The 20,643-nt window shown below is 45.9% G+C and overlaps 1 protein-coding gene across 3 annotated transcripts in view; it reads right to left on the bottom strand.

Annotated features, from left to right (window-relative positions):
• LOC122427794 (ATP-binding cassette sub-family A member 9-like) overlaps nucleotides 1-20,643 on the bottom strand; it is a 63,379-nt gene that overhangs the window by 22,225 nt on the left and 20,511 nt on the right. For all 3 annotated transcript variants that reach the window (XM_043447580.1, XM_043447557.1, XM_043447532.1), the window contains exons 17-28: nucleotides 17,905-18,044; nucleotides 16,134-16,253; nucleotides 14,336-14,528; nucleotides 11,641-11,807; nucleotides 10,882-11,015; nucleotides 10,047-10,184; nucleotides 6,371-6,478; nucleotides 5,059-5,232; nucleotides 4,429-4,542; nucleotides 4,156-4,275; nucleotides 1,282-1,350; nucleotides 490-581 (exon numbers count right to left, since the gene is read on the bottom strand). In XM_043447580.1, coding sequence (XP_043303515.1) covers nucleotides 490-581; nucleotides 1,282-1,350; nucleotides 4,156-4,275; nucleotides 4,429-4,542; nucleotides 5,059-5,232; nucleotides 6,371-6,478; nucleotides 10,047-10,184; nucleotides 10,882-11,015; nucleotides 11,641-11,807; nucleotides 14,336-14,528; nucleotides 16,134-16,253; nucleotides 17,905-18,044 — 1,569 coding nt within the window. The remainder of the gene's footprint in view (nucleotides 1-489; nucleotides 582-1,281; nucleotides 1,351-4,155; nucleotides 4,276-4,428; nucleotides 4,543-5,058; nucleotides 5,233-6,370; nucleotides 6,479-10,046; nucleotides 10,185-10,881; nucleotides 11,016-11,640; nucleotides 11,808-14,335; nucleotides 14,529-16,133; nucleotides 16,254-17,904; nucleotides 18,045-20,643) is intronic.

Genomic DNA, 20,643 nt, shown 5'->3' on the forward strand with positions numbered 1-20,643 from the left:
TTGATTCCTGTTCTGAGTAAGGCAATGCTTTCAAAGCACATCTGTCTTCACTTTTCATTGTGTAACTTTCAAAACCCTCCCTAAGCTTCTCTACCCAAAACCCTCCAGTACTGAGCTTCAGTTTAATTTTTCATGATCCTGCAACACATGCCTCCAAGTTTGTTCCAGCTGCCTTCTCAAATCTACAGGAAGGCGGTGTTTATTCCAACTTTCATCCTCTCGCTCAGCTACCCCTCCTTCCTGGATGCCTATACTTCAGCTGCTTATATAGACGTGCCCAGGAGTTGGTGATGGACAGGGAAGCCTGGTGTGCTGCAGTCCGTGGGGTCACGAAGGTCGGACACGACTGAGCGAGTGAGCAACAACTCTACACAGTCCCTTCAAAACAATTCTACACAGACTTTTTATGCAATTAATTGGACATATTAAAATGTCTTTAAACAGTGAGTATTAAAGTAAGACATGAAATATTATTTGAATTTTCTTAACCTGAACACAGGATCCTTTCTCATTGATTTCTTCCTAAATTTCATTTCCAGACATCGTAAGATAAAGAGGAAAATGAAGAAATGAAGATAAGGCTGGGGAGAAAAAGACAATCACAGTTAGCATCAGTATAAAAGCAACTTCCATATTGGAACTGATTTAAGGAGTTTGATCATGTGCAAGGTTGTTAAGGATTTGGTAACATTTTCACAAGATTGAAAGGCAATATATTTAACATTTGGTGACGCTCTCCCAGTTTGTGTTACTGTAAGTAAGAGGAATCATGACAGAAATAGCCGTAAGCTGGGCTTCCCCGGTGACTCGGTGGTGAAGAATCTGCTGGCCAGTGCGGGGGACACGGGCTCGATCCCTGACTTGGGGAGATCCCAGGTGCCACAGGGCGACTGAGCCCAGGAGCCACAGCGACTGGGTCCTGCGCCCTGAGCCCGTGCCCCGCCACAGGAGAAGCCGGGGCAGTGAGGGGCCACGCGGCACAGCCAGAGCGTGGCCCCGCTCTCTGCAGCCAGAGAGAGCCCATGCAGGCTTCTCTGTTTATTTTTAAATAAATAAAATCATTTTAAAAAAAGAAATAGTAATGAGTTGATGCTAGCACTACCCACACCATTGGGAGTTCGGGCTTCCCACTCAGTGTCAGATGATGAGTATCAACTAGGGGTCAGATGCCGGAAGTGAGGAATTAAAACTGAAGTGTCCGAATTAAAACTGTTCCTTTAACACAGAGCATGCAAAGCTGTCCCCTCAGGCAAGAACATTTAAATGAAAGCGTCTTCTTACGATTAGCAATGTCAGAAATGCAACCTGCTGTTCTGAAGGCCCCAGGTAATCCACAGAGTCAGGAGAAATCTGTGAAATGAGGAAAAAGGGGTATTTAGATGCAACTTGATCCGTGTGTGAATCTCTTCCCACGAAGAATGATGCCCATTAAATGACTCGCCTGCATTCTACGTGAGTCGTCTTCTGCATCAGGTTAAGAGTCAGTTCCTAACCATGCGCCCTTCTTGCTTCCAAGGTCACTTCGCGACCTACCTGCTAACCTGAGTTTGGCTGTAGCTCAGATGCATCTGTGCATGAGTGAGCAGGACTGCTCTGCCAGTGGAAGCCTGGGTGGTGCTGGTGGGACCCACTGAAGCCAAGGGCAAGACGTGCCTGGAGACAACCCTCCCCCGCCCCCCACCTGCCTTTCTCTTCACACCTCTGCCCTGGAACCAGCGCGCTGCTCGTCACCTGCTCCCCCTGCTCTGGAGAGCACCTGTGACCGACCCTCAGCCAGAGGACAAAGTTCTTCACCGGGGTTTCCCCTGCACACACTCAAAGGCGTGGTTTTCCTCAGCGCTATTTAAAAGGCCTCCCAGCTCTTTTGTGATTGAGGGGCACAGGACCTGTTTTGTTTCTCAAGTTGTATTTCCCAAGACTTCTTTTCTGAGCATCTTTAATCCGATGTAGGAAATGGCAACCCACTCCAGTATCCTTGCCTGGAAAATCCCATGGACAGAGGAGCCTGATGGGCTGCAGTCCATGCGGTTGCAAAGATTCGGGCACCACTGAGCGACTAACAGACCAGACAGAGTAAACCTCTAACCAGCACAGCCATCCGCCATCTAAGATGATTGTTTTCCTATCGGATGACCTGCCCGGATCCTGACGTCATCTTGCTCACATCCAAGGACTGTATCATATCCAAAGTCGACTTCAGGCTCTCTGGTCTCTGCCCTGTCTGCCACTGATTTTATTCTGAGCATCCTTTCTCTATAATTTGGAGTTGGTGACCCTCCACCCACCACTCCCCTGTCCACAGACCCCCCTCGCCTCCTCCCCTTCCTCATTCCCGAGCTTAGACGCCACGGTCCATTGTCACGACCCCTCTTTACACAGAAACTCTGTCCCTGACCCTTTGCTTCATCAACTCATCTGGCAAAACCCTAACCCTGGTCAAAGCTGACTCTCCACTTCTCCTGAGTTACACAAGAGAAGCAGATGAGATGACAGAAACTTCACTCTGCTGACTTCACTTGGGAAGTGGGGTGGGGGGGTGGTCCTCTAACACTGTGTCCATTCTGCTGACCTGCCCTCTGAAATAATTTTTCACATCTTTTCTTCCACCCTCAAAGTCCCAAGACCTCCCTTCACTTCACTCAGATGATAATTTACCCTTTCTCCCTAAGAAAGGAGAATATTTCAGTTTCCATATGCTCTGGGCATGACCTTTTTTCCCCTGTGGCATCTTTTTGTAAAATTGGACAGGGCAAAGGTCAGTATAATCTCTTTGCAATGGTGTGTTGGTTTCTGCCGTCCAGTGGAGTGAGTCAGCTGTACGGATATGCACACATCCCCTCCCTCTTGAACGTCCCCCGTCCCCACCGCACCCCCCGGGTCATCACGGGCGCTCAGCCGGCCTCCCTGCGCTCCGGCAGCTTCCCGCCGGCTCTCTGCCCTACAAGAGGCGGCGTGTCTGTGTCAAAGCCACTCACAATTCACTCCACCCTTCTCTCCCCACCACCGCTCCCCCAGGTCCACAGGTCCATCCTCTCCATCTGCGTCTGGAATATTCCAGCTTTAGTGACGGGACCCCCTCCCACCCCCGGCGGCTTGGGCTCTGTATGCCATCTTCTCCCAGATCTTCAAGGACTTGGCTTCCGAGGTACTCCATCTTTCTTTCATCTAAAATTTCTGTCACATCAGCACAGTATCTCCCTCCTTAAACCTAAATCTGTGCTCACTCACCCACTCTTCCATCTCGCTGGTACCCTTTTCAGCAAAGCTCTTAGACCTATGTGTCTATAACCACCTCACGAGCTCTTCACTCTACATTCTGTACCAAGCTCGCTCCTTCTAAGCTTTTGTGTCCACGCTTCCACTGAAACCTGTCTTGTGAACGTCGCCAGGGACTCTAATGTGGTCCAGCTCAGCAGTTTCTTCTCAACTGTCATCTTTCTAGACCACTCATTAGATGAACCCCTCCATCCTTTTTGAAACATGCTTTGCTGCCATCTGACTCACATCCTTAGTTACTGATACCCTGAGTGTTCGGGGGGGGGGGTGGGTTTCAGAGATGAGAGTCTGGTGCACAAATTTCCTCCTTTTTTCCTCCTCCCTCACAGGCTTCTTCTTAAAGTGGTTCGTGGAGTCCTCTTCTTCCCAATCTTTAAAGTTTGTAGCTCAAAGCAAAAATGCTTCGTCTTCTTTTCAATCTAACAACGCTCACTCTGTAGGTTACACGACCTAGTCCTGCGGCTTTAAACACACCCCTAAGCGTGTGAATCTCAGGGGTTCAGCTTTAGTTTTGAGCTCACTCACTGACCACTTGCCATTTCCCACTGCATGTCTCTTAGGAACCTTAAACCTCATGTGTCCGGAATGAATAGAGAAAGGGCGTCTCTGCCACCTCCCAGTAGGTCCTTCACCCCCAGCGTGAGGGTGGCCAAGAGAACTGTCAAACCCTACCCTCTGCCTTTGCCTCTGACCTGGGTAAAGCGTGGCGGGGCTTCCTCCAGAAGGAGGCTGCGACCCCCGCCTGTGGGAAGTGAGCGATCTTCTGAAGGCAGGCACAAACCTGCCGGGCTGAGGGCTCTACTTACATTGTATCATATCCAGGGTTTTCTCCAAAGGCAGCGCTTTTCATGATCCCAGAACAGACGTGAAATTACTCACCTCAGAAAAAATGAGTAGAACGCCAATTAGCGTGAAGGGTGGTATCAATATGGTGCAGAGAAACAGTCCTAGAAATGCGTGTTCGTTCAGATAATTAGCAACAATGGAGAAGAGGGTGACCTAAAATAAAAAGAGCATAGTTTCATCAAAGTATAACATTCTGAAAGCAATATTAATTTACCACCATGCTTACTACAAAGATTAAAATATATATTCTCAGAATTATTAAAAATAGTTTAAAAATAAAATAACGTGCACCATATGCATACTTACAATTAAGAAGAAAAATGACCAAATGCCACTATTTTTCCTCCCATGGCGAAAAATGAATGAAATCACATATGTCAAGAAAACAAGAGATGAGACATAGCCAATTATACACAGGGTCTGAAAATAGAAATATTACTGTCACCTAAGGTAAATGCTATCTAAATACAAATTTATATTTAAACTCTTGGACAGCAAGGAGATCAAACCAGTCCATCCTAAAGGAAATCAGCCCTGAATATTCATTGGAAGGACTGATGCTGAAGCTCCAATACTTGGGCCACCTGATGCGAAGAGCTGACTCATTGGAAAAGACCCTGATGCTGGGAAAGATTGAGGGCAGGAGGAGAAGGGGACGACAGAGGATGAGATGGTTGGATGGCATCACTGACTCGATGGACATGAATATAAGCAAACTCCTGGAGATGGTGAAGGACAGGGAAGCCTGGCGTGCTGTAGTCCATGGGGTTGCAAAGAGTTGGTCACGACTTAGGGACTGAACAACAACTTAAACTCAGCTTTCCAGAACTAAGTTATAACGAACATAGTGTGAAGTTCTTTGGTTTAAGATGAATCATGTAATTGCATTTATGAAAAATAGTCTAATAAAGCCATTTGATAGCTTTTGCCACTTACCTCAACTGCCAGGTTTTGAATGATAAACTCAGACTCCTCTGGGCTAAAAACGTAATCCATTATTTGCATTAGAAGGAGGATCAAGAGGTACAGGGGAACGTCCACCAGTGCCTGCCCAAACCAGTAAGCGGAAGGGTAGAGGCCTGAAATCCGCAGCTGGAAGTAAACTTTTTTCTGATAAAGAAGCAAAAGAATCATCAAAAGTTTTTGAATAGTTTAGGCTTGAGAAATTGCAAATAGGCAGCACAAAAGCATTCATTTCCCCTATGTCTCTTTTATATATTATGCTAATTTAGCGAACGACACTGTGACCTGGCCCGGTCCTATTTCAGGGGCATTGATAATGCCGTATGCCATGCTATCTCCAGGAAGAAGGGGTCTACACAGCATTGCCGCGGTGAGAAGATTCTTGTTCTTTTCTTGTCAAAGCTACTGATGCCTCTGAAGCTATGGAGCCTTGCAAGCTGCACAGAGTTTCAAGAGAAGGAGGTGCACAATTTCCTGGAAGACTCTTAAGTTTTGCTGAATGTAAACAGCACACTTATAATCGGCATCTTGCTTTGTTTCTCAGGGGAGAAATTGCTAAAGAGAAGGGTAGCTTAAGAGCAGGGTACGTGGAGATTAACTTGAGTCCACCAACACCACCTCCCGCACTTGCACACGGCTCAGCGGCGCAGAGGGAACCCCGGCGGATGACGCTGAGGATGTGGAAGCGCGAGGGGGAACGTCTCTGCACAGACGCAGCATGGAGGCACAGGAAGTCTATCGTGGGTGAGTGGCTCTGACGCATACACACTGGTGTGTGCGAGGCAGAGAGCTGGCGGGGAGCTCAGCGCGGGGCTCTGGGATGACCTGGGGGGCGGGGGGCGGGAGGGGGTGGCGTGGGGGAGCGGGGAGGTGTAGGAAGGAGGGGATGTGTGCGTGCAGACGGCTGAATCACCTTGTTGTAGAGCAGAAGCCAACACAACGTGGTAAAGCGATTATACTCCAATAAAAAAATATAGAAGAACATATGAGGACTTCTGCTCTTTATTATTATTACTACTTAGGATAGGAAACATTTTTCCCCTCAGGGAGGAAAATTTGAGAAATCTGACTTAATCCCTTTCATTGCATTTTTTCTCACTCCTCGGCTTTTACGAATTTTTCTTTTATGTGGGAGTGTCGCTGACTGACAACGTTGCGTTGGTTTCAGGCGTACGGCAGAGTGACCCAGAGGTCGTCTGCAAGTGTCTATCCCGTCTCACTCTCCGCCCCTCTGGGTGTTACAGGGGATTACAGAGCAGGACGTGATCTGATTAGCTGCTCTTACTTTATAGTCGCCGATGCTGCCCATGGAGATGTACGGAGTGAAGCAGGCCATCCCGGGGATCCAGAAGGAGGCCATGTTCAGGTGCCCGTGCTCGTCAGACGTGTGCTCCTGAAATCATGCCGAACACGTGAGCTGATGGCGATCAGGTATAGACCTCATTCATACTATTTCTAAACCAAATCGTTTCCACGAGTGAAGCGGTCTAACTACCCAGAGCACTTCCCAAGGTTTGCAACTTCGCATCTTTAGTCGTGTGTTACAGCAGCTGGGACATTCGAACACACATCCTGATTTATTCACGAAGAAGCAAACCCCATCGCATCGCGTGACCTGGCTGTATTCCCACGGTTAACAACAGGGGACATAATCACACCACCTCATCCCCAGCTCTGAGACGACTGCGTTGAGGCTGACATTTTAATAGACAGAGGTCGTGGGCTGTCAACAGAGGAGCTACTATGCTACGTTCAGAACCTGAGGCTAAGTCAGTTCAGTTCAACATGTAGGAGGAATCATTTTTCTTGTTCAACATAATGGAGGAAGCTCAAATGCCTTCAAAGTGCCGGCAGGTATGAATTATTGAGTAGGTAGGTGTCTGGGCTTGGAGAAAAATGATCAGCCCACACTCTACATAAAAGCATCGAGTTAAAGCGATTCAAAGTCCTGTACAGGTTAAAGAGGGCTTTGGGTTTGGCGTGAAGCCTTGATCTCATCGGTGACTTGTTGCCTCACTGCTTGCTCATCGTCTGAGGTGGGGACCCCGAGCCTTGAGAGCTGCTTACCTTCTCTTGGCCCCTCCTAAACAAAGGGCCCCTCTGTGCTCTTGCGGCTGGTCAGCACTGCCTGAATCTAGATGCACACGTGGAGATAAAGGGAAGAAAGTGCACCCAGGTCCACCATAGCATCTCTTATCTCTGCCTCTGGTCACCCTTGTTGGTTTTCCAGATCTGGGATATCTTTAGTGTGTGTTAGTGGCTCAGTCATGTCTGACTACTTGTGACCCCATGAACTCTAGCCCATCAGGTTCCTCTGTCCAAGGGACAGGCAAGAATACTGGAGTGGGTTGCCATGCCCTTCTCCAGGGGATCTTCCTGACCCAGGGATCGAACCCACATCTCCTGCATTGCAGCAGGTTCTTTACCCTCTGAGCAACCAGGGACGCTCTTTGGGAATGGAAAATTCACAATTAGTCTCAACGGCTGACTCCTCACTCAAAACTTGGTTCATAAACATCATATTCTGTCCGTGTTAGATGACATGGACCCACAGGCGGGGTGCTGTAGAGCTCAGCCTGCAAGAGCCCGCAGAGCCTCTTGATATCAGCTGGGGAACTGGTCAGGCGCGGACATGCAGGGTGGCCAGTGGGGGCCACTGCAGGACACTCTGACGGACAGTGAAAGTCATGAGTGGGGGCAGAAGCGAGCTCTATGCTTTAGACTCAAGGCAAACGGGCTTGCAGAATCGGAGCAGGCCAGGAGTGGGGGCAGGGGGGAATCAACAGGGTTCACTCTGAGAGAAATTATCTACACAGGTACCCAAGCTCAGCTAGGCTGGTAGGCGGCAAACATTTTGTAGTAAAGCCATTTTTTTTTTAAAGTTACCATATAATTTAATGCCAAAACTAAGACACTGCAGTGATAAAACTGTTACTCAATATAACTCCTTTAAAGTTTCGAAATATTTATTTGAAGACTAATGCATTTTCTTTAATACTGGCAAATTTAAACTCTTTAAATTTTAAATTACTGGTAAATTTAAACTATTTTAAATTAAAATGTATTCTAAGAAATGAAAGCAAGTTATATTTTACTTATATTTATATATTACAAAATGTTCTTAAATAGCTGAATTTTATGAGGTAAACCCTAAATTATATGTTCTAGACCCAGGAGACAAAGTTGTTCCACTACCTGACCGATGGCACATTAAACAATAAAACCTGTAGAAAGCAGGATGGTGTGACTGTCTCTCCCTCAGCCTGAGGGGACTTCTGCTCTGCAAAGCTGAGCGGGTCTTCATCTCCAGGAGGGCCCGGGGTCCAAGCTAAACCCGCCCCAAGCCACCACACAGGCCCCCTTGGCGGGGCCACCACGTAGCAGAGGGGACCGGGGCAGCCACAGCTCGATGGCAGGAAAGCCTCAGCCCCTCACACTCGTCCCCGGCTACTCTCCCAGCACCCGCCACGTTACTCAGGAGGAGGAGAAAGGCGCGCGCTCCTCTCCGCCCCAAGAGGTTGGACCGCGGAAGGGGAGGAAGGCGCGCCTCACACTGCGACAGCCCACGCCGGCCCGCACCCCTCAGGCTACCGCTGACTGCAGGGTGTGAACCGGACAGGAACTTGAGGTTTGGACCGCACTGGAGTAATTCTTGACAACAGAAAGTGACCAGTGAGCTACAGAATATGCCCAAGGCGTCATTTAAAGGAGGCAAAGAGAGACCCAACACAGACAGGGACGTTAGGGGTGACCTGAAGATGCGGATCCGCACAGCCTCGCCCCCCGTGGAGGTCCTGACTCAGGGGTCCGGGCACGGCCGGCCAGTCGTGTTTTATGCAAGCGCGTCGTCCAGTTCTAACTCAGCCGGTCCCTGGTCTAGTCAAAGCTGAACCTTCTTTGAGGGAAACTTGATGAATTCCCAAGAAAAACAATACTAACCTCAATAGTGACAGTAAGTGCGATTATCGAGCAAACCTCAATAGTGATAGTAAGTGAGATTAGCGAGCGCCTCTGGTTTTCTATGTGCCTCGTCACTTGTCTTTATAGTAACTCAGCCCCAAAACCTCCTGCCAACATTGTCTTGTCTCCTTCGTGAGGGAGCTTTGTGACGGAGTTTTTGGTGTTTTTCTTTATCATTTTTCTCGTTTATTTTTAGCTGAGGCTGTGCTGGGTCTTGGTTGCCGTACGGGCCCCTCTCTAGCTGCGGTGCCCGGGCTTCTCACCGCGGCGGCTCCTCCTGCCGTGGAGCTCGGGCACGTGGGCTCGGGGGCTCCCGGCTCCAGAGCACAGGCTCAGTGGTTGTGGCCCACAGATTCAGTGGCTCGGGGGCTCCCGGCCCCAGAGCACAGGCTCAGTGATCGTGGCCCACAGATTCAGTGGCTCGGGGGCTCCCGGCCCCAGAGCACAGGCTCAGTGGTTGAGGCCCACAGATTCAGTGGCTCGGTGGCCTGTGGGATCTTCCCAGACCAGAGGCTGAACCCACGTCTCCTGCATTGGCAGGTAATTCTCATCCACTGAGCCACTGGGGAAGCCTCATGATAAACTTTTTATCTGTATTTTTTTGTGGATTGTTGAACCTAGACCTACAAAAGTCCAGCTGTTACAAGGTCACAAAGCCTGGCATTTAAGATGCTGGCTGTTTAACTAGGTCCCACTACTGAGAGCCACAGATGCTAACACATCTAAGCCCAAAATTCATCATTTTTTCCCAATTAATTGTATTTCTGTTGTTCCATTGGCCCTGTCATCCAATTAAAGTTACAATGCTTTGCAATATTGCTAAATATTGCATATGTATGTATACACATGTGTGTACATATAAATATGTATGCTAATTTAGTTGCATATAAAACAAACATTCAAGAATAAGTTCGTAAAAACTACCCTGTTATTTCAGCATTTCAAGTATTTTCCTGAAAACGTCTCATGACCCACGAAAAGTGAGATGATACCATACTTACCTCAAAATATGTGGCTCTGTCTGTCTGAATGTGTTCTGAAGAATTAAGCATTCCAAGTAGCCCATTGCTAATGATGTCCATGAGTACAGGAAAGCAATTCAGCCTTTTGGTGTTACAGGCTATTGAAAATCTGGGATCCTAAAGCATAGCAAACATGCATTCTAAGTCCTCAGAAAGCAAATATACAATTTAATGAAAGTGCATGGTAGAAAAGCTTTCAAATTATGGACAACACAGGAAGGCTAAAGCACTAAGTGTCATGAATACTATCATCACTCATATGATTCAATTAATTCCCAATATACTGGAAGGAGTTCAGTATTTTGATCTCTACCAACTGTGACAGCATTAGCTGTGTGACTATTTATGCCTAAACTAAAACAAAATACATCACATGATTTTTAGCAGCAGCACTTGTGGCTCAGCTGGTAAAGAATCTGCCTGCAATGTGGGAGGCTTGGGTCCGATCCCCGGGTTGGGAGGATCCCCTGGAGAAGGGCAAGGCTACCCACTCCAGTATTCTGGCCTCTGGAGAATTTCATGGAGGGTCGCAAACAGTTGGACACGACAGAGCGACTTTCACTTTAAACTTTAAACACTCACTATAGACCTCCATAATGCAACCTCACTTAAACACAACAGTAGGCTTTGTTTCAGGATGTGACACATTCAGTTTATAAATAAAGAATGTGCAGAATGAATGAACCTCTAAAAATCAGAAATTTCCCATCTGCTTGTGTCAGATTGGCCTTTTGTATCAGCTGATGTGCATTGTTGAAGCTGCACGTTCCTGCCCGTCTTTGATGTGCTGGGCGTCAGTCAGAGCCCGGCGTACCTTGTCATCTCCTGTCACGGTGATGGCCCCATTGTATGATGACTCATTGGGGCCATTTCTGGTTCCAAAGGCGTCCACTTCTAAAGCGATGTTTTGGTGCCTCAGTGAATATATGAAGTCATCAATGCTTGACCCTACCAGGTGGGTAAGATCAAAAGAAGCAAAAATGAAGTAAAACACACAAAGGAATGTTTTTTAAAACACTAAATGATGTCACTCAAAGCATACCATAATAAGGACTCTAAGGATTTCCTTACAAAGCCAGAATCAATGCCGTGGGACTAAAATCCATTCTGGTGTCAAGGAGACGTCAGACTTGCTTTACCTACAGCTGAAGCATTTACTTATCATTTCTGTTTGTGTGCAAATGCTACTTAAAATTAATATTCAAATCCTCGACCATATTAAACTTCCATTTTAGAAATGTGGAAAATATTTTTTTTTCTCCAAAGCTCACAACTGCATAGTACTTAAAAAGTGTTGTAGAGAGACCTCAAACATCAATCAGTAACCACTTTCTAAATTCCCTTGAGTTGCTTTGTGCAACAAGCTTTAGGCTTTAAGTAAACTTGCAAAATGTGTTTTTAAAAACAAACTCCCCTCCCTTATATTTTTCACTTTGGAATGCATTTCCTGTTTGACCTCACCTACACTTTTCTAAAACATACAGAATTCCTTTTCCCTTCATGGTTCGTATGGTCTAGGGGAGCCTCTCAACACAAATCAACATTGAACCGGCGCGTCCAGCCGCACGTTCACCTGTTCTGTTGATGACCAGTAAGCGGGTCAGCGGGGCTCGAGGTGGTTGACCCGGGGAGAGGAAGTACATGTTCGGAGATAGTCCCCAAGAATAGCTTTTTTGATGTAACCGATAGAACAGATGCTCCAAAAGCTGAGGACCAAAGGTAATGCCAAAAAGCAGTAATCTACAAGGAGGAAATGTACAAGAAAACAATTCATCTGTAGCAACTATTGTGGGTTTTTCAGTTCAAGCAGGTAACTGTGAAAATAGAAATAAGTTGCAAACACTAGTCAAGCATATGAATGTGCCCCCCCCCCCCCCCCGCTCTTTTCTTTTTTCTGACATGAGGTGGCGCTTGTGCATCTGTTCTTGGTCTGTGTATCTCTAAACCGCCTCCCCCTCCCCCTCTGAACACATCTTTCCAGTTGACGAAGTCAGCTGAGGACGACCCTGAAATCTCTCTCTCCAGCGCCCATTTCTTCATCCTGTTTCAGCCCTGCTTGCCATCTTTTTCTGGAACTCTGCAAGCTGGCGTGTCACCAACACCCAGACTTCCTACGGCCTGAACCTTCTCCTCCTCCTGTTCCCAATTCCTATAAACGACGTTTTCTCATTTGCGCAAGCCTGAGCCTCGGTCTGCGTCTACTTATTTCTCTCCCTTCTGTCCCTTTACTGAACGGTGACATTTTCTGCTTATCATGTCATCATTACTGCTTGCCTCCAAAACCTCTCTCCTACTTTTCAAATTTGGACCCGAGTGAGCCCTTTCCTGACCTCTTTCCAACTGCCCCCAATGTCTCTTCCTGGTCTCCAGTGCCTACTCTTTCTAAATCTTTTTGCACGGTTGCGCAATTAAGTTTCTTGGCATTCTGTTCTAGTTATACCAATTGCCCATTCAAAAATAATAAAAGAAACTCATTAGTTCCTTACTTTGTATAAAGCCCAAACTCCTTAGCTCTATTTAATGTGTTATCAGAATTATTCTTACTCTCTCGTACATCCTGTGCTGCAGGCTGGCAACTAACTCAAATTAAGTCCAATTTTTCCTCTCTCCTCACGTATCTCCACGCCGCAAACTGCCTCCTCTGCCTGCTTTTTCATCCTCCTTTCTTTCCTTAGCTATGTGCTCCGTTTTCTTCCACCAAATTCAAATTCTGCCTCATGTAAGATTCATTTTTGGGGAAGCCCCATTTGGACATCATTTCTCTTGTATCAGTGCTACAGCTGACGATATTGTCTAACTGCACTCTGCTTTTTTTTTAATTGGAGGATAACTGCGTTCCAACGCTATGTTGGTTTCCGCCGTACAACGTGAATCAGCCGTACGTGTCCACACGCGCCCTCCCTCTCGATCCTCCGTCTCAGCCCCTCCCCACCGCCCCGCTCCAGGCTGTCGCAGAGCTCCAGGCTGAGCCCCCTGGGCCACGCGGCAGCTTCCCACTAGCTGTCCGCTTTACACTTGGGGTGTGTATCCGTCAGGGCTGATCTCAGTTCATCTCGCCGTCTCCTTCCTCTGCCGCGTCCATGACTCTGTTCTCTACGTGTCTCTACTCCTCCTCTGCAAACAGGTTCATCAGTGCCATCCTTCTAGATTCCATGTACATATATACATTAATATACGGTATTTGTTTTTCTCTTTTTGACTTACTTCACTGTGCGTAAAGGATCTAAGTTCATCCACCTCACCAGAACAGACTCCGATTCATTCCTTTTTATGGCTGAGTGGCACTCCATTGTATGTAGGGACCACAGCTTCTTTATGCATTCATCTGTTGATGAACATCTAGGTTGCTTCCCTCTGCTGGCTATTGTTGCGTTATGCTTCTTTAGTGTACTTCTAATCTCCCTCCAAAGCCAAATCTCATGTCTGGCTTATTCGATAAGTGTTAGACATTTAGCAGAGAGTGTTATGCAGGAGTACTCACAAATATTTCTTAATGAATATATGTCCTGGGTAGAGAGAGGACTCTTGCAAGGAGGTATTACTTAACAAAGGGCCTGGAGCTCTACAGGTAAGTTCTAGGAAATGACTTGAATTCTGTGCTCAAATAAAAACGGGCACAGAGCTACTCTGGGGAAAGAGGCAAGTCCTTAGAACCTAGGGCCTGACTTCTAAGCTCCTGAAAAACTACTTCAACCCTTTGATCAGAGCAGATTCTGTAAAAATTAAAAGAAAAATCCCAAACTCTATCTGGTTTAATTACATATCCACCAAAACAATTAAAATTGATTTCTGTGTGAACTTATGGTTGCCGGGGGGGAGAAGAGGGGAAGGGATGCTTGGTTGTTTGGGATGGACACGGACACACTGCTCTATTTAAAACGATAACCAACAAGGACCTGTGTCCAGCACAGGGGTTCTGCTCAATGGTCTGCGGCAGCCTGGACGGGAGGGGAGCTTGAGGGAGAGTGGACACGTGTGTGCATGGCTGAGTCCCTTCGCTGCCTGCCTGAGACCATCACAATATTGTTGGCTGGCTGTATCCCCTGGACAGAGGAGCCTGGCTTCTGCCCACGGGGTCACGAAAGAATTGGACACAAGTTAGCGACACAACAAGAGCATGCTCCAGCATAAAATGAAAGTTAAGGAAACACTGGTTTCCGTGCTAAAGAGGCCGTCTGCAGTTGCTGGAACAGCTTCCGTCTCAGCTCCTCTCCTGGGTTTGGTGAGAGCACGCTGCTCCTGTGAGCCTGAAGCGCGAAGGTACTCACATGGCCAGCAGGGCCCTCTTTTCGCTCTTTAACTTCAGGAGGCGGACTTTCGCCACTGCACAGACCTGCTGCCGCCAGAGGGCCAGGCCGCCGACCGTGCCGTTCGCCTCGCTGAAGGACGGCGCAACTTGTTCCGGCTCGGCGAGGCTGCCTGGGTCATCTGTCCTGTCACTCTGTTCCCAAACTCCAGTTCCTACAAAAGATGAAATCAGTCATTTGCGAAGAGCCGCTGTGCTGTGGTTCAGTCGCTCAGTCGTGTCGGACTCTGCGACCCCGTGGACTGCGGAACACCACGTTCCCCTGTCCCTCACTGTCCCCCGGAGTTTGCTCAAACTCACGTCCATTGAGTCAGTGATGCTAATGTGCATTGTTTAGATTTTCCTAGGATCATCTTTTCAACAATTGTTGTCAGAGGAGAGTCTTGGGCAAAGATGCAAGTAATCTAATTCAGGGCACCACTAGAGAAACTGCTAAAGAAACAGGAACACAGCAAAAAAAATAAAAAGATATAATACAGGAAGATAAAATAATGACATAAAAAAAAGGAAATCTTACATTTTCTGGAAAAAAAAAAAAAAGCTCTGTACCTAGAGCTTTAAAGGACTGAATTCACTGTAGAGAACATAATGAACAGAAATCCATATTTAGCCTGAGAGAAATCTATTGCAAAAGATAAACTCTCTTAGTATTTTTGACCAAGGAGAATATGAAAGAATACGAAGAACAGAAGAATATGAAATTTGTTGAGACAATATTTTTAACATAGCCATAGCTGAAAACTAGGTACGTTAAAATCACTTATTCATGTCTAACTCTTTGTGACCCCAAGGACTGTAGCCTGTCAGCCTCCTCTGTCTATGGGGTTCTCCAGGCAAGAATACTGGAGTGGGTTGCCATTCCCTTCTCCAGTATATCTTCCCAACCCAGGGATCAAACGTGGGTCCCCTGCATTGCAGCTGGATTCTTTACCATCTGAGCCACAAGGGAAGCCTGAAAACTAGACAAAGTTACCTCTTTTGGAAGAGAAGCCTAGAGAAATTGATCAAGTCTAGATGTTTTGAATGTATGTTCCCTAAAAGTGAATTATACCACTTAAAAAAGTTTCAAGTATATAAAAAAGGCTTCCCACCTGAGCAATCAAAAAAGAAAAGAAGATAAGAGCATGGTCAAGACTAAACACAGTAGATGAAGTTAGACCAGAGACAAAAGAAACATCTTAGAGCAACTAGAGAAGAAAGGCAGAAAACTCTGAGGAGTAGCAATTAGACTGACAGCAAATCTTTCAACAGCAATAGTGAAATATTGGAGTGGGTTGCCATTTCCTTCTCAAGGGGATCTTCCTGACCCAGGGATCAAACCCCGGTCTCCTGCATTGCAGGCAGATTCTTTACCACTGAGCCACCAGAGAAGCCTAATAGTGAAATAATATCCTCAAATATGTCAAGAAAATAACTTTCAATTTACAATTCTAATTTTCTTTTATCCATAGCAGTTACATTCAAAAAAACACTATATTGCACATTTATGTCTGCCACATAAAGACCTAGTCTGTACACCGCTGTATTTCACAGGCTTAGTAAAATGTCTGGGACAAAATACAGAATCCAAGAGGTGAGACCAGTACTGAGAGAAGAGGGAAGAAAACAAGAAATAGACTTCTCATCTGCTCTAACTTTTTCCAAGATCATATTGAATCATAGCACCTCGAACATCATAGAACTTTCATCATTCCAAGTGTGTTTTCAGGACAAAATATAGCACAGAATGAGACATTTCAAGTTAAAAAATTATTTATTACCTGATTCATCAATAGCTGATTTTCCTTCTAATTTTAAGAACACTTCATTCAATGTTGTCATGGAAATACCATAATTCTCAATGCCCTGATTGGAACAGCTTTCAAGATCCCTGTAGAGGTCTAAGAATAGGCATAAACATGTACTAAATTAATATCAGTTGTAATGAGATTGATAATAACTATATTTTTTCAAAGTAGAAAACATTTGTGATAGGACAAATACATTCATCAGAAACAAACCTATGCTATAGACATTCCCTTACTTCTAAGATAAACTATAGAGTGTGTTAATTTCCAGACCTTCTTGGGTATAAAAATCTAGAAATTTCTTGTCTCATGCCTAGACTACTACACATGTGGGGGGTTTTGGGGAAAAAAAAGTATTCTATTTTATTTAATGTGTTTTTTAAAAATGTAATTGTCAGGCTTCCCGGGTGGCTCAGTGGTAAAGAATCTACCTGCTAATGCAGGAGACTCAAGTTTCATCCCGGGGTCGGGAAGATTCCCCTGGAGGAGGAATCTGCAACCCACTCCAGTACTCTTGCCTGGGAATCCCATGGACAGAGGAGCCTGGCGGGCCACGCTCCATGGGGCTGCAGAAGAGTTGGACACAACTTGGCGCGTGTGCACACAAACAATACAAATATCAAAGGCATTGTGTGTGTTCATATGATCATTAGTTCACTGATTCTAAAATGAATACATTTCATCAACTTTTAGTGCATCTGAAACGAGCATGTGTCATAAATGCTAGGAGGTCGTATTTTAAAAGCCAGCATCGTTCCTTTCTGTTTCCTCCTTGGTGGCACATTCTGAAACTGAGGGTTTCTGAAACTTGCTGAAATTCCATAGGTGCTACCTGTCAGGTATCTTCCAGGTGCTTGATTTATATTTAATATTTTCATAATAAATGTAAATGAATTGAAGCTTCATAAACACCCTATAAAGTTCGTACTAACATGAACCTCCTTTTACAAATGGTCAAACTGAGGTGGCGTATAACCTGTCTGGGGTGACAGGGTGGTCAGCACAGCTAGGCTTTGAATCTAGCCAGTCTGGCTCTGGCAGCCAAGCTTGCCTGGTGCTGTATTTCTTTATTAGCCATGATTGCTGCAGGCTTATTAATTCAAGCATGCAGATTGGCCCCAGGACCTTCCATCAGGAGTTGGCAAGTTCTCGGAATTCAATAAAGTAAACACATTTTTATGGGTTACACTTTGTAATACAATCCAGCTCAGAATGCTTGGGGAATGAAACAGCATATTGGGAAACCAGACAGAAGAGGGGTAAAGGCGATGGCTCTCCAGCCATTCGTGTTTGCAGCAAAGCTCTTGATCTTCTTATAGGCTGATCATAATAACTGTCGAATTGTGTAGATTATAACGTTATGCCGCGGTGCTTATGACACCATCTACCTATAGTGCATGCTCCCTTGGCTCCCATCTGATTCCCCGCCAGGGTTTGCCCAGACCTCTTCCTGCCTGGACCTCCTTCTCAGGCATTCCTGACACAAATTCCCCTAATGCTTCTCACTGTAGCTTGATGTCGCTCTGTATCTCTTGACTGCACATGTTGTAACTTGAAACATAATTAGCATTTTCTTGCTTCAGTGTACTCATAAGTGCTATTGAAATATTAAACAATAAGTCATAAATAATTCACAGTGCCATGTACTTTGAAAGCAGCAGAATATCAACCATCATTCTAAATACCACAGTGATCGCACACAACATTATTACAAACAATTCTGTGGTCTCTTGCATTCTGTTACCTGGAAATTTGCTTGTCCTTTCCAAAGGCAGAATATATGTCAGCTTTTCTTCACTTTGGGCTGTTAATTTGGCATCGGGGATGTGGTGTTTAACAATCGATGTTACACTGTCTGGATCACATGTCTCATTCAGATGCAAACTGATGTTTAAAAACAGTAAGTTAAGTCTGTTCTTATCCAACACTACCTATACAAAAATCCTAGCATGTGTTTGTCACTTCATTAATATTTATGAGACAAAACAGTACAATCTAATAGAGGAAGCAAGACTTAAAAATATCCATGTGGCCCAAGCTGTATCATCTACACAACATGCAGAGGGAGAAACATTAAAGGATGCTTCCCTTGTAGCTCAGTCAGGAAAGAATCTGCCTGCAGTGCAGGAGACCTGGGTTCGATCCCTGAGTTGGGAAGATCCTCTGGAAAAGAAAATGGCAACCCACCCAGTATCCTTGCCTGGAAAATCTCATGGACAGAGGAGCCTGGTGGGCTGCAGTCCACGGGGTCTCAAAGAGTCGGGCACGACTGAGTGACTAACACTCACAACACTTAAGGATAAGTAAGGAGACTCAAGGTTTGTTATTTGGGAGAAAGATATCCGGCTCCATCCTGACTGGGGTCAGGTGGGGGAATGGTGATTTTGCCTCCAACTGTTCAAAATCTCAACTTTTGCATTCTCCCTTTGCAGTAAAATATGAGTTCTACAAAACAGAGTGGAGGCAGCAGAAAGAAAGAGTGTTAATTTGCTGCAGTCGTTAAGAACACAGTTCTCGTGTCCTGTAGGTCCATGTTCCAGATTTAGGTCTCTGAGCATCTGTCTTCTACTCTGTGATGGGAAATAATACTCAGGTCTCCAAGAATTTTGGAAGACATAGCAAAACACAGTATGTATGGAGTCATATAGGTCCTGGCAACGTGTAAACCTCAAAATATGTTAGCTAATTTTATCTTTTGCGGGGGGCAAAATTTATTCAAGTCAAAGTTGGTCCATCTTCGTGATGAGAACATATAAAGTTCTGTATGGAATCATTAGACTTAAGAAACCCTATTATTAGTCACATCCACTGGCATTTCCTGAGGCTGGGACTTGCCTGGTGGTCCACTGGCTAGGACTCCATGCTCCCTCCCAATGCGGGGGCCCAGGTTCCATCCACGGTCAGGGAACTAGACCCCGTGTGCTGCAACTAAGACCCGGAGCAGCCAAGTAAGTAAGTAAGTATTAAAATTTAAATAAAAAGTCAGAGACTTTATCTGACACTAAAAAGAAAAAGAAACTTACTGAGGTTGTACAATGACAAGGGCGTCGTGATGGACTTTGGTGAGACAAACCTAAAAAGATCAGTTGTAGCTAAAAGCATTCTGAGTTTATAAGACCCTGTGTGAATCGCTCTTCAGGATACTAAACAGGGAGAGTGTCGTGCCTTCCCTAAAGGAGCTGGGACACGGCAGAGAGATGAGGCAGCGCGCAACAGGAGGAAGGGGGAGGGAAGCGGAGCTCAACCAGCTGAGCAGCTGGTTCCTCTTTAGGTATTCATTTCAACATTTTAGCCTTCACTGCAAAGTAGGTATTATTGTTTCACTTTTTTAACGGAGGATCAAAGAAGTTAATTAAGATGCCTCAGGCAACAATTCAAAATAGTGCTTTCGAAGTTGCAGTAAAGAGGGTGCTTATTGTTCAAGAGAAGACATTCAGAGAAGACCTTCAAGAGCGGATGAGATGTGAACACGGTTAAAATGCGATGGCGGAAGAATCAGCACACAGGCGTCCCACCTTAAGCAGAGTCAGGACACCACAGCGTGGAGGTCCCCAGAGGACGGCCCATGTTGGTTTTAGCTGAGGCATTTATTCAACCAGGTCGTGCCCCGAAATCATGGTGGATCGTAAATTAGATCACAATAAACACTTGAGAGTGAATGATGTGAGATCCATTTAACCCCTATATAGTGGTTAACCACTATCCAGTCAAAGCTATGGTTTCTCCAGTAGTCATGTACCGATGTGAAATTTGGACCATAAAGGAGGCTGATCACCGAAGAATTGATGCTTTTGATTTGTGTTGTTGGAGAAGACTCTTGAGAGTCCCTTGGACTGCAAGGAGATTCAACCAGTCCACCCTAAAGGAAATCAGTCCTGAATATTCATTGGAAGGACTGACGCTGAAGCTGAAGCTCCAATATTTTGGTCACCTGTTGTGAAGAGCCGACTCATTGGAAAAGACCCTGAAGGCAGGAGAAGTGGGTGACAGAGGATGAAGTGGTTGGATGGCATCACCAACTCAATGGCCATGAGCTTGAGCAAACCCCGGGAGACAGTGAAGGACAGGGAAGCCTGGTGTGCTGTCGTACACAGGGTCACAAAGAGTCAGCCACGACTTAGTGACTGAGCAACCACAAAACACTTGGAGTGAATAATGTGGGATCCATTTAGCCACTGGGGATGGAATGACTTGAATCACTTTTTAAGAATAATTACACTTTACTGGGAAGTGTAGGGAGTAATTTACATCACATCTATAATCTCAGTCCAAATTGCAATGCGGGAGACTGGGTTTGATCCCTGGGTCGGGAAGATCCCCTGGGGGAGGGCACGGCAACCCACTCCAGTGTTCTTGTCTGGAGAACCCCCTGGACAGAGGGGCCTGGTGGGTTACAGTCCACAGGGTCACAAAGAGCTGGACACGACTGAGCGACTAAGCACAGTGTAAATGACGTGAGAGTGGGCAGATTACTAAAACTCTT

Source organism: Cervus canadensis, chromosome 1 (assembly GCF_019320065.1).
Source record: "Cervus canadensis isolate Bull #8, Minnesota chromosome 1, ASM1932006v1, whole genome shotgun sequence".
Classification (NCBI taxonomy): domain Eukaryota; kingdom Metazoa; phylum Chordata; class Mammalia; order Artiodactyla; family Cervidae; genus Cervus; species Cervus canadensis.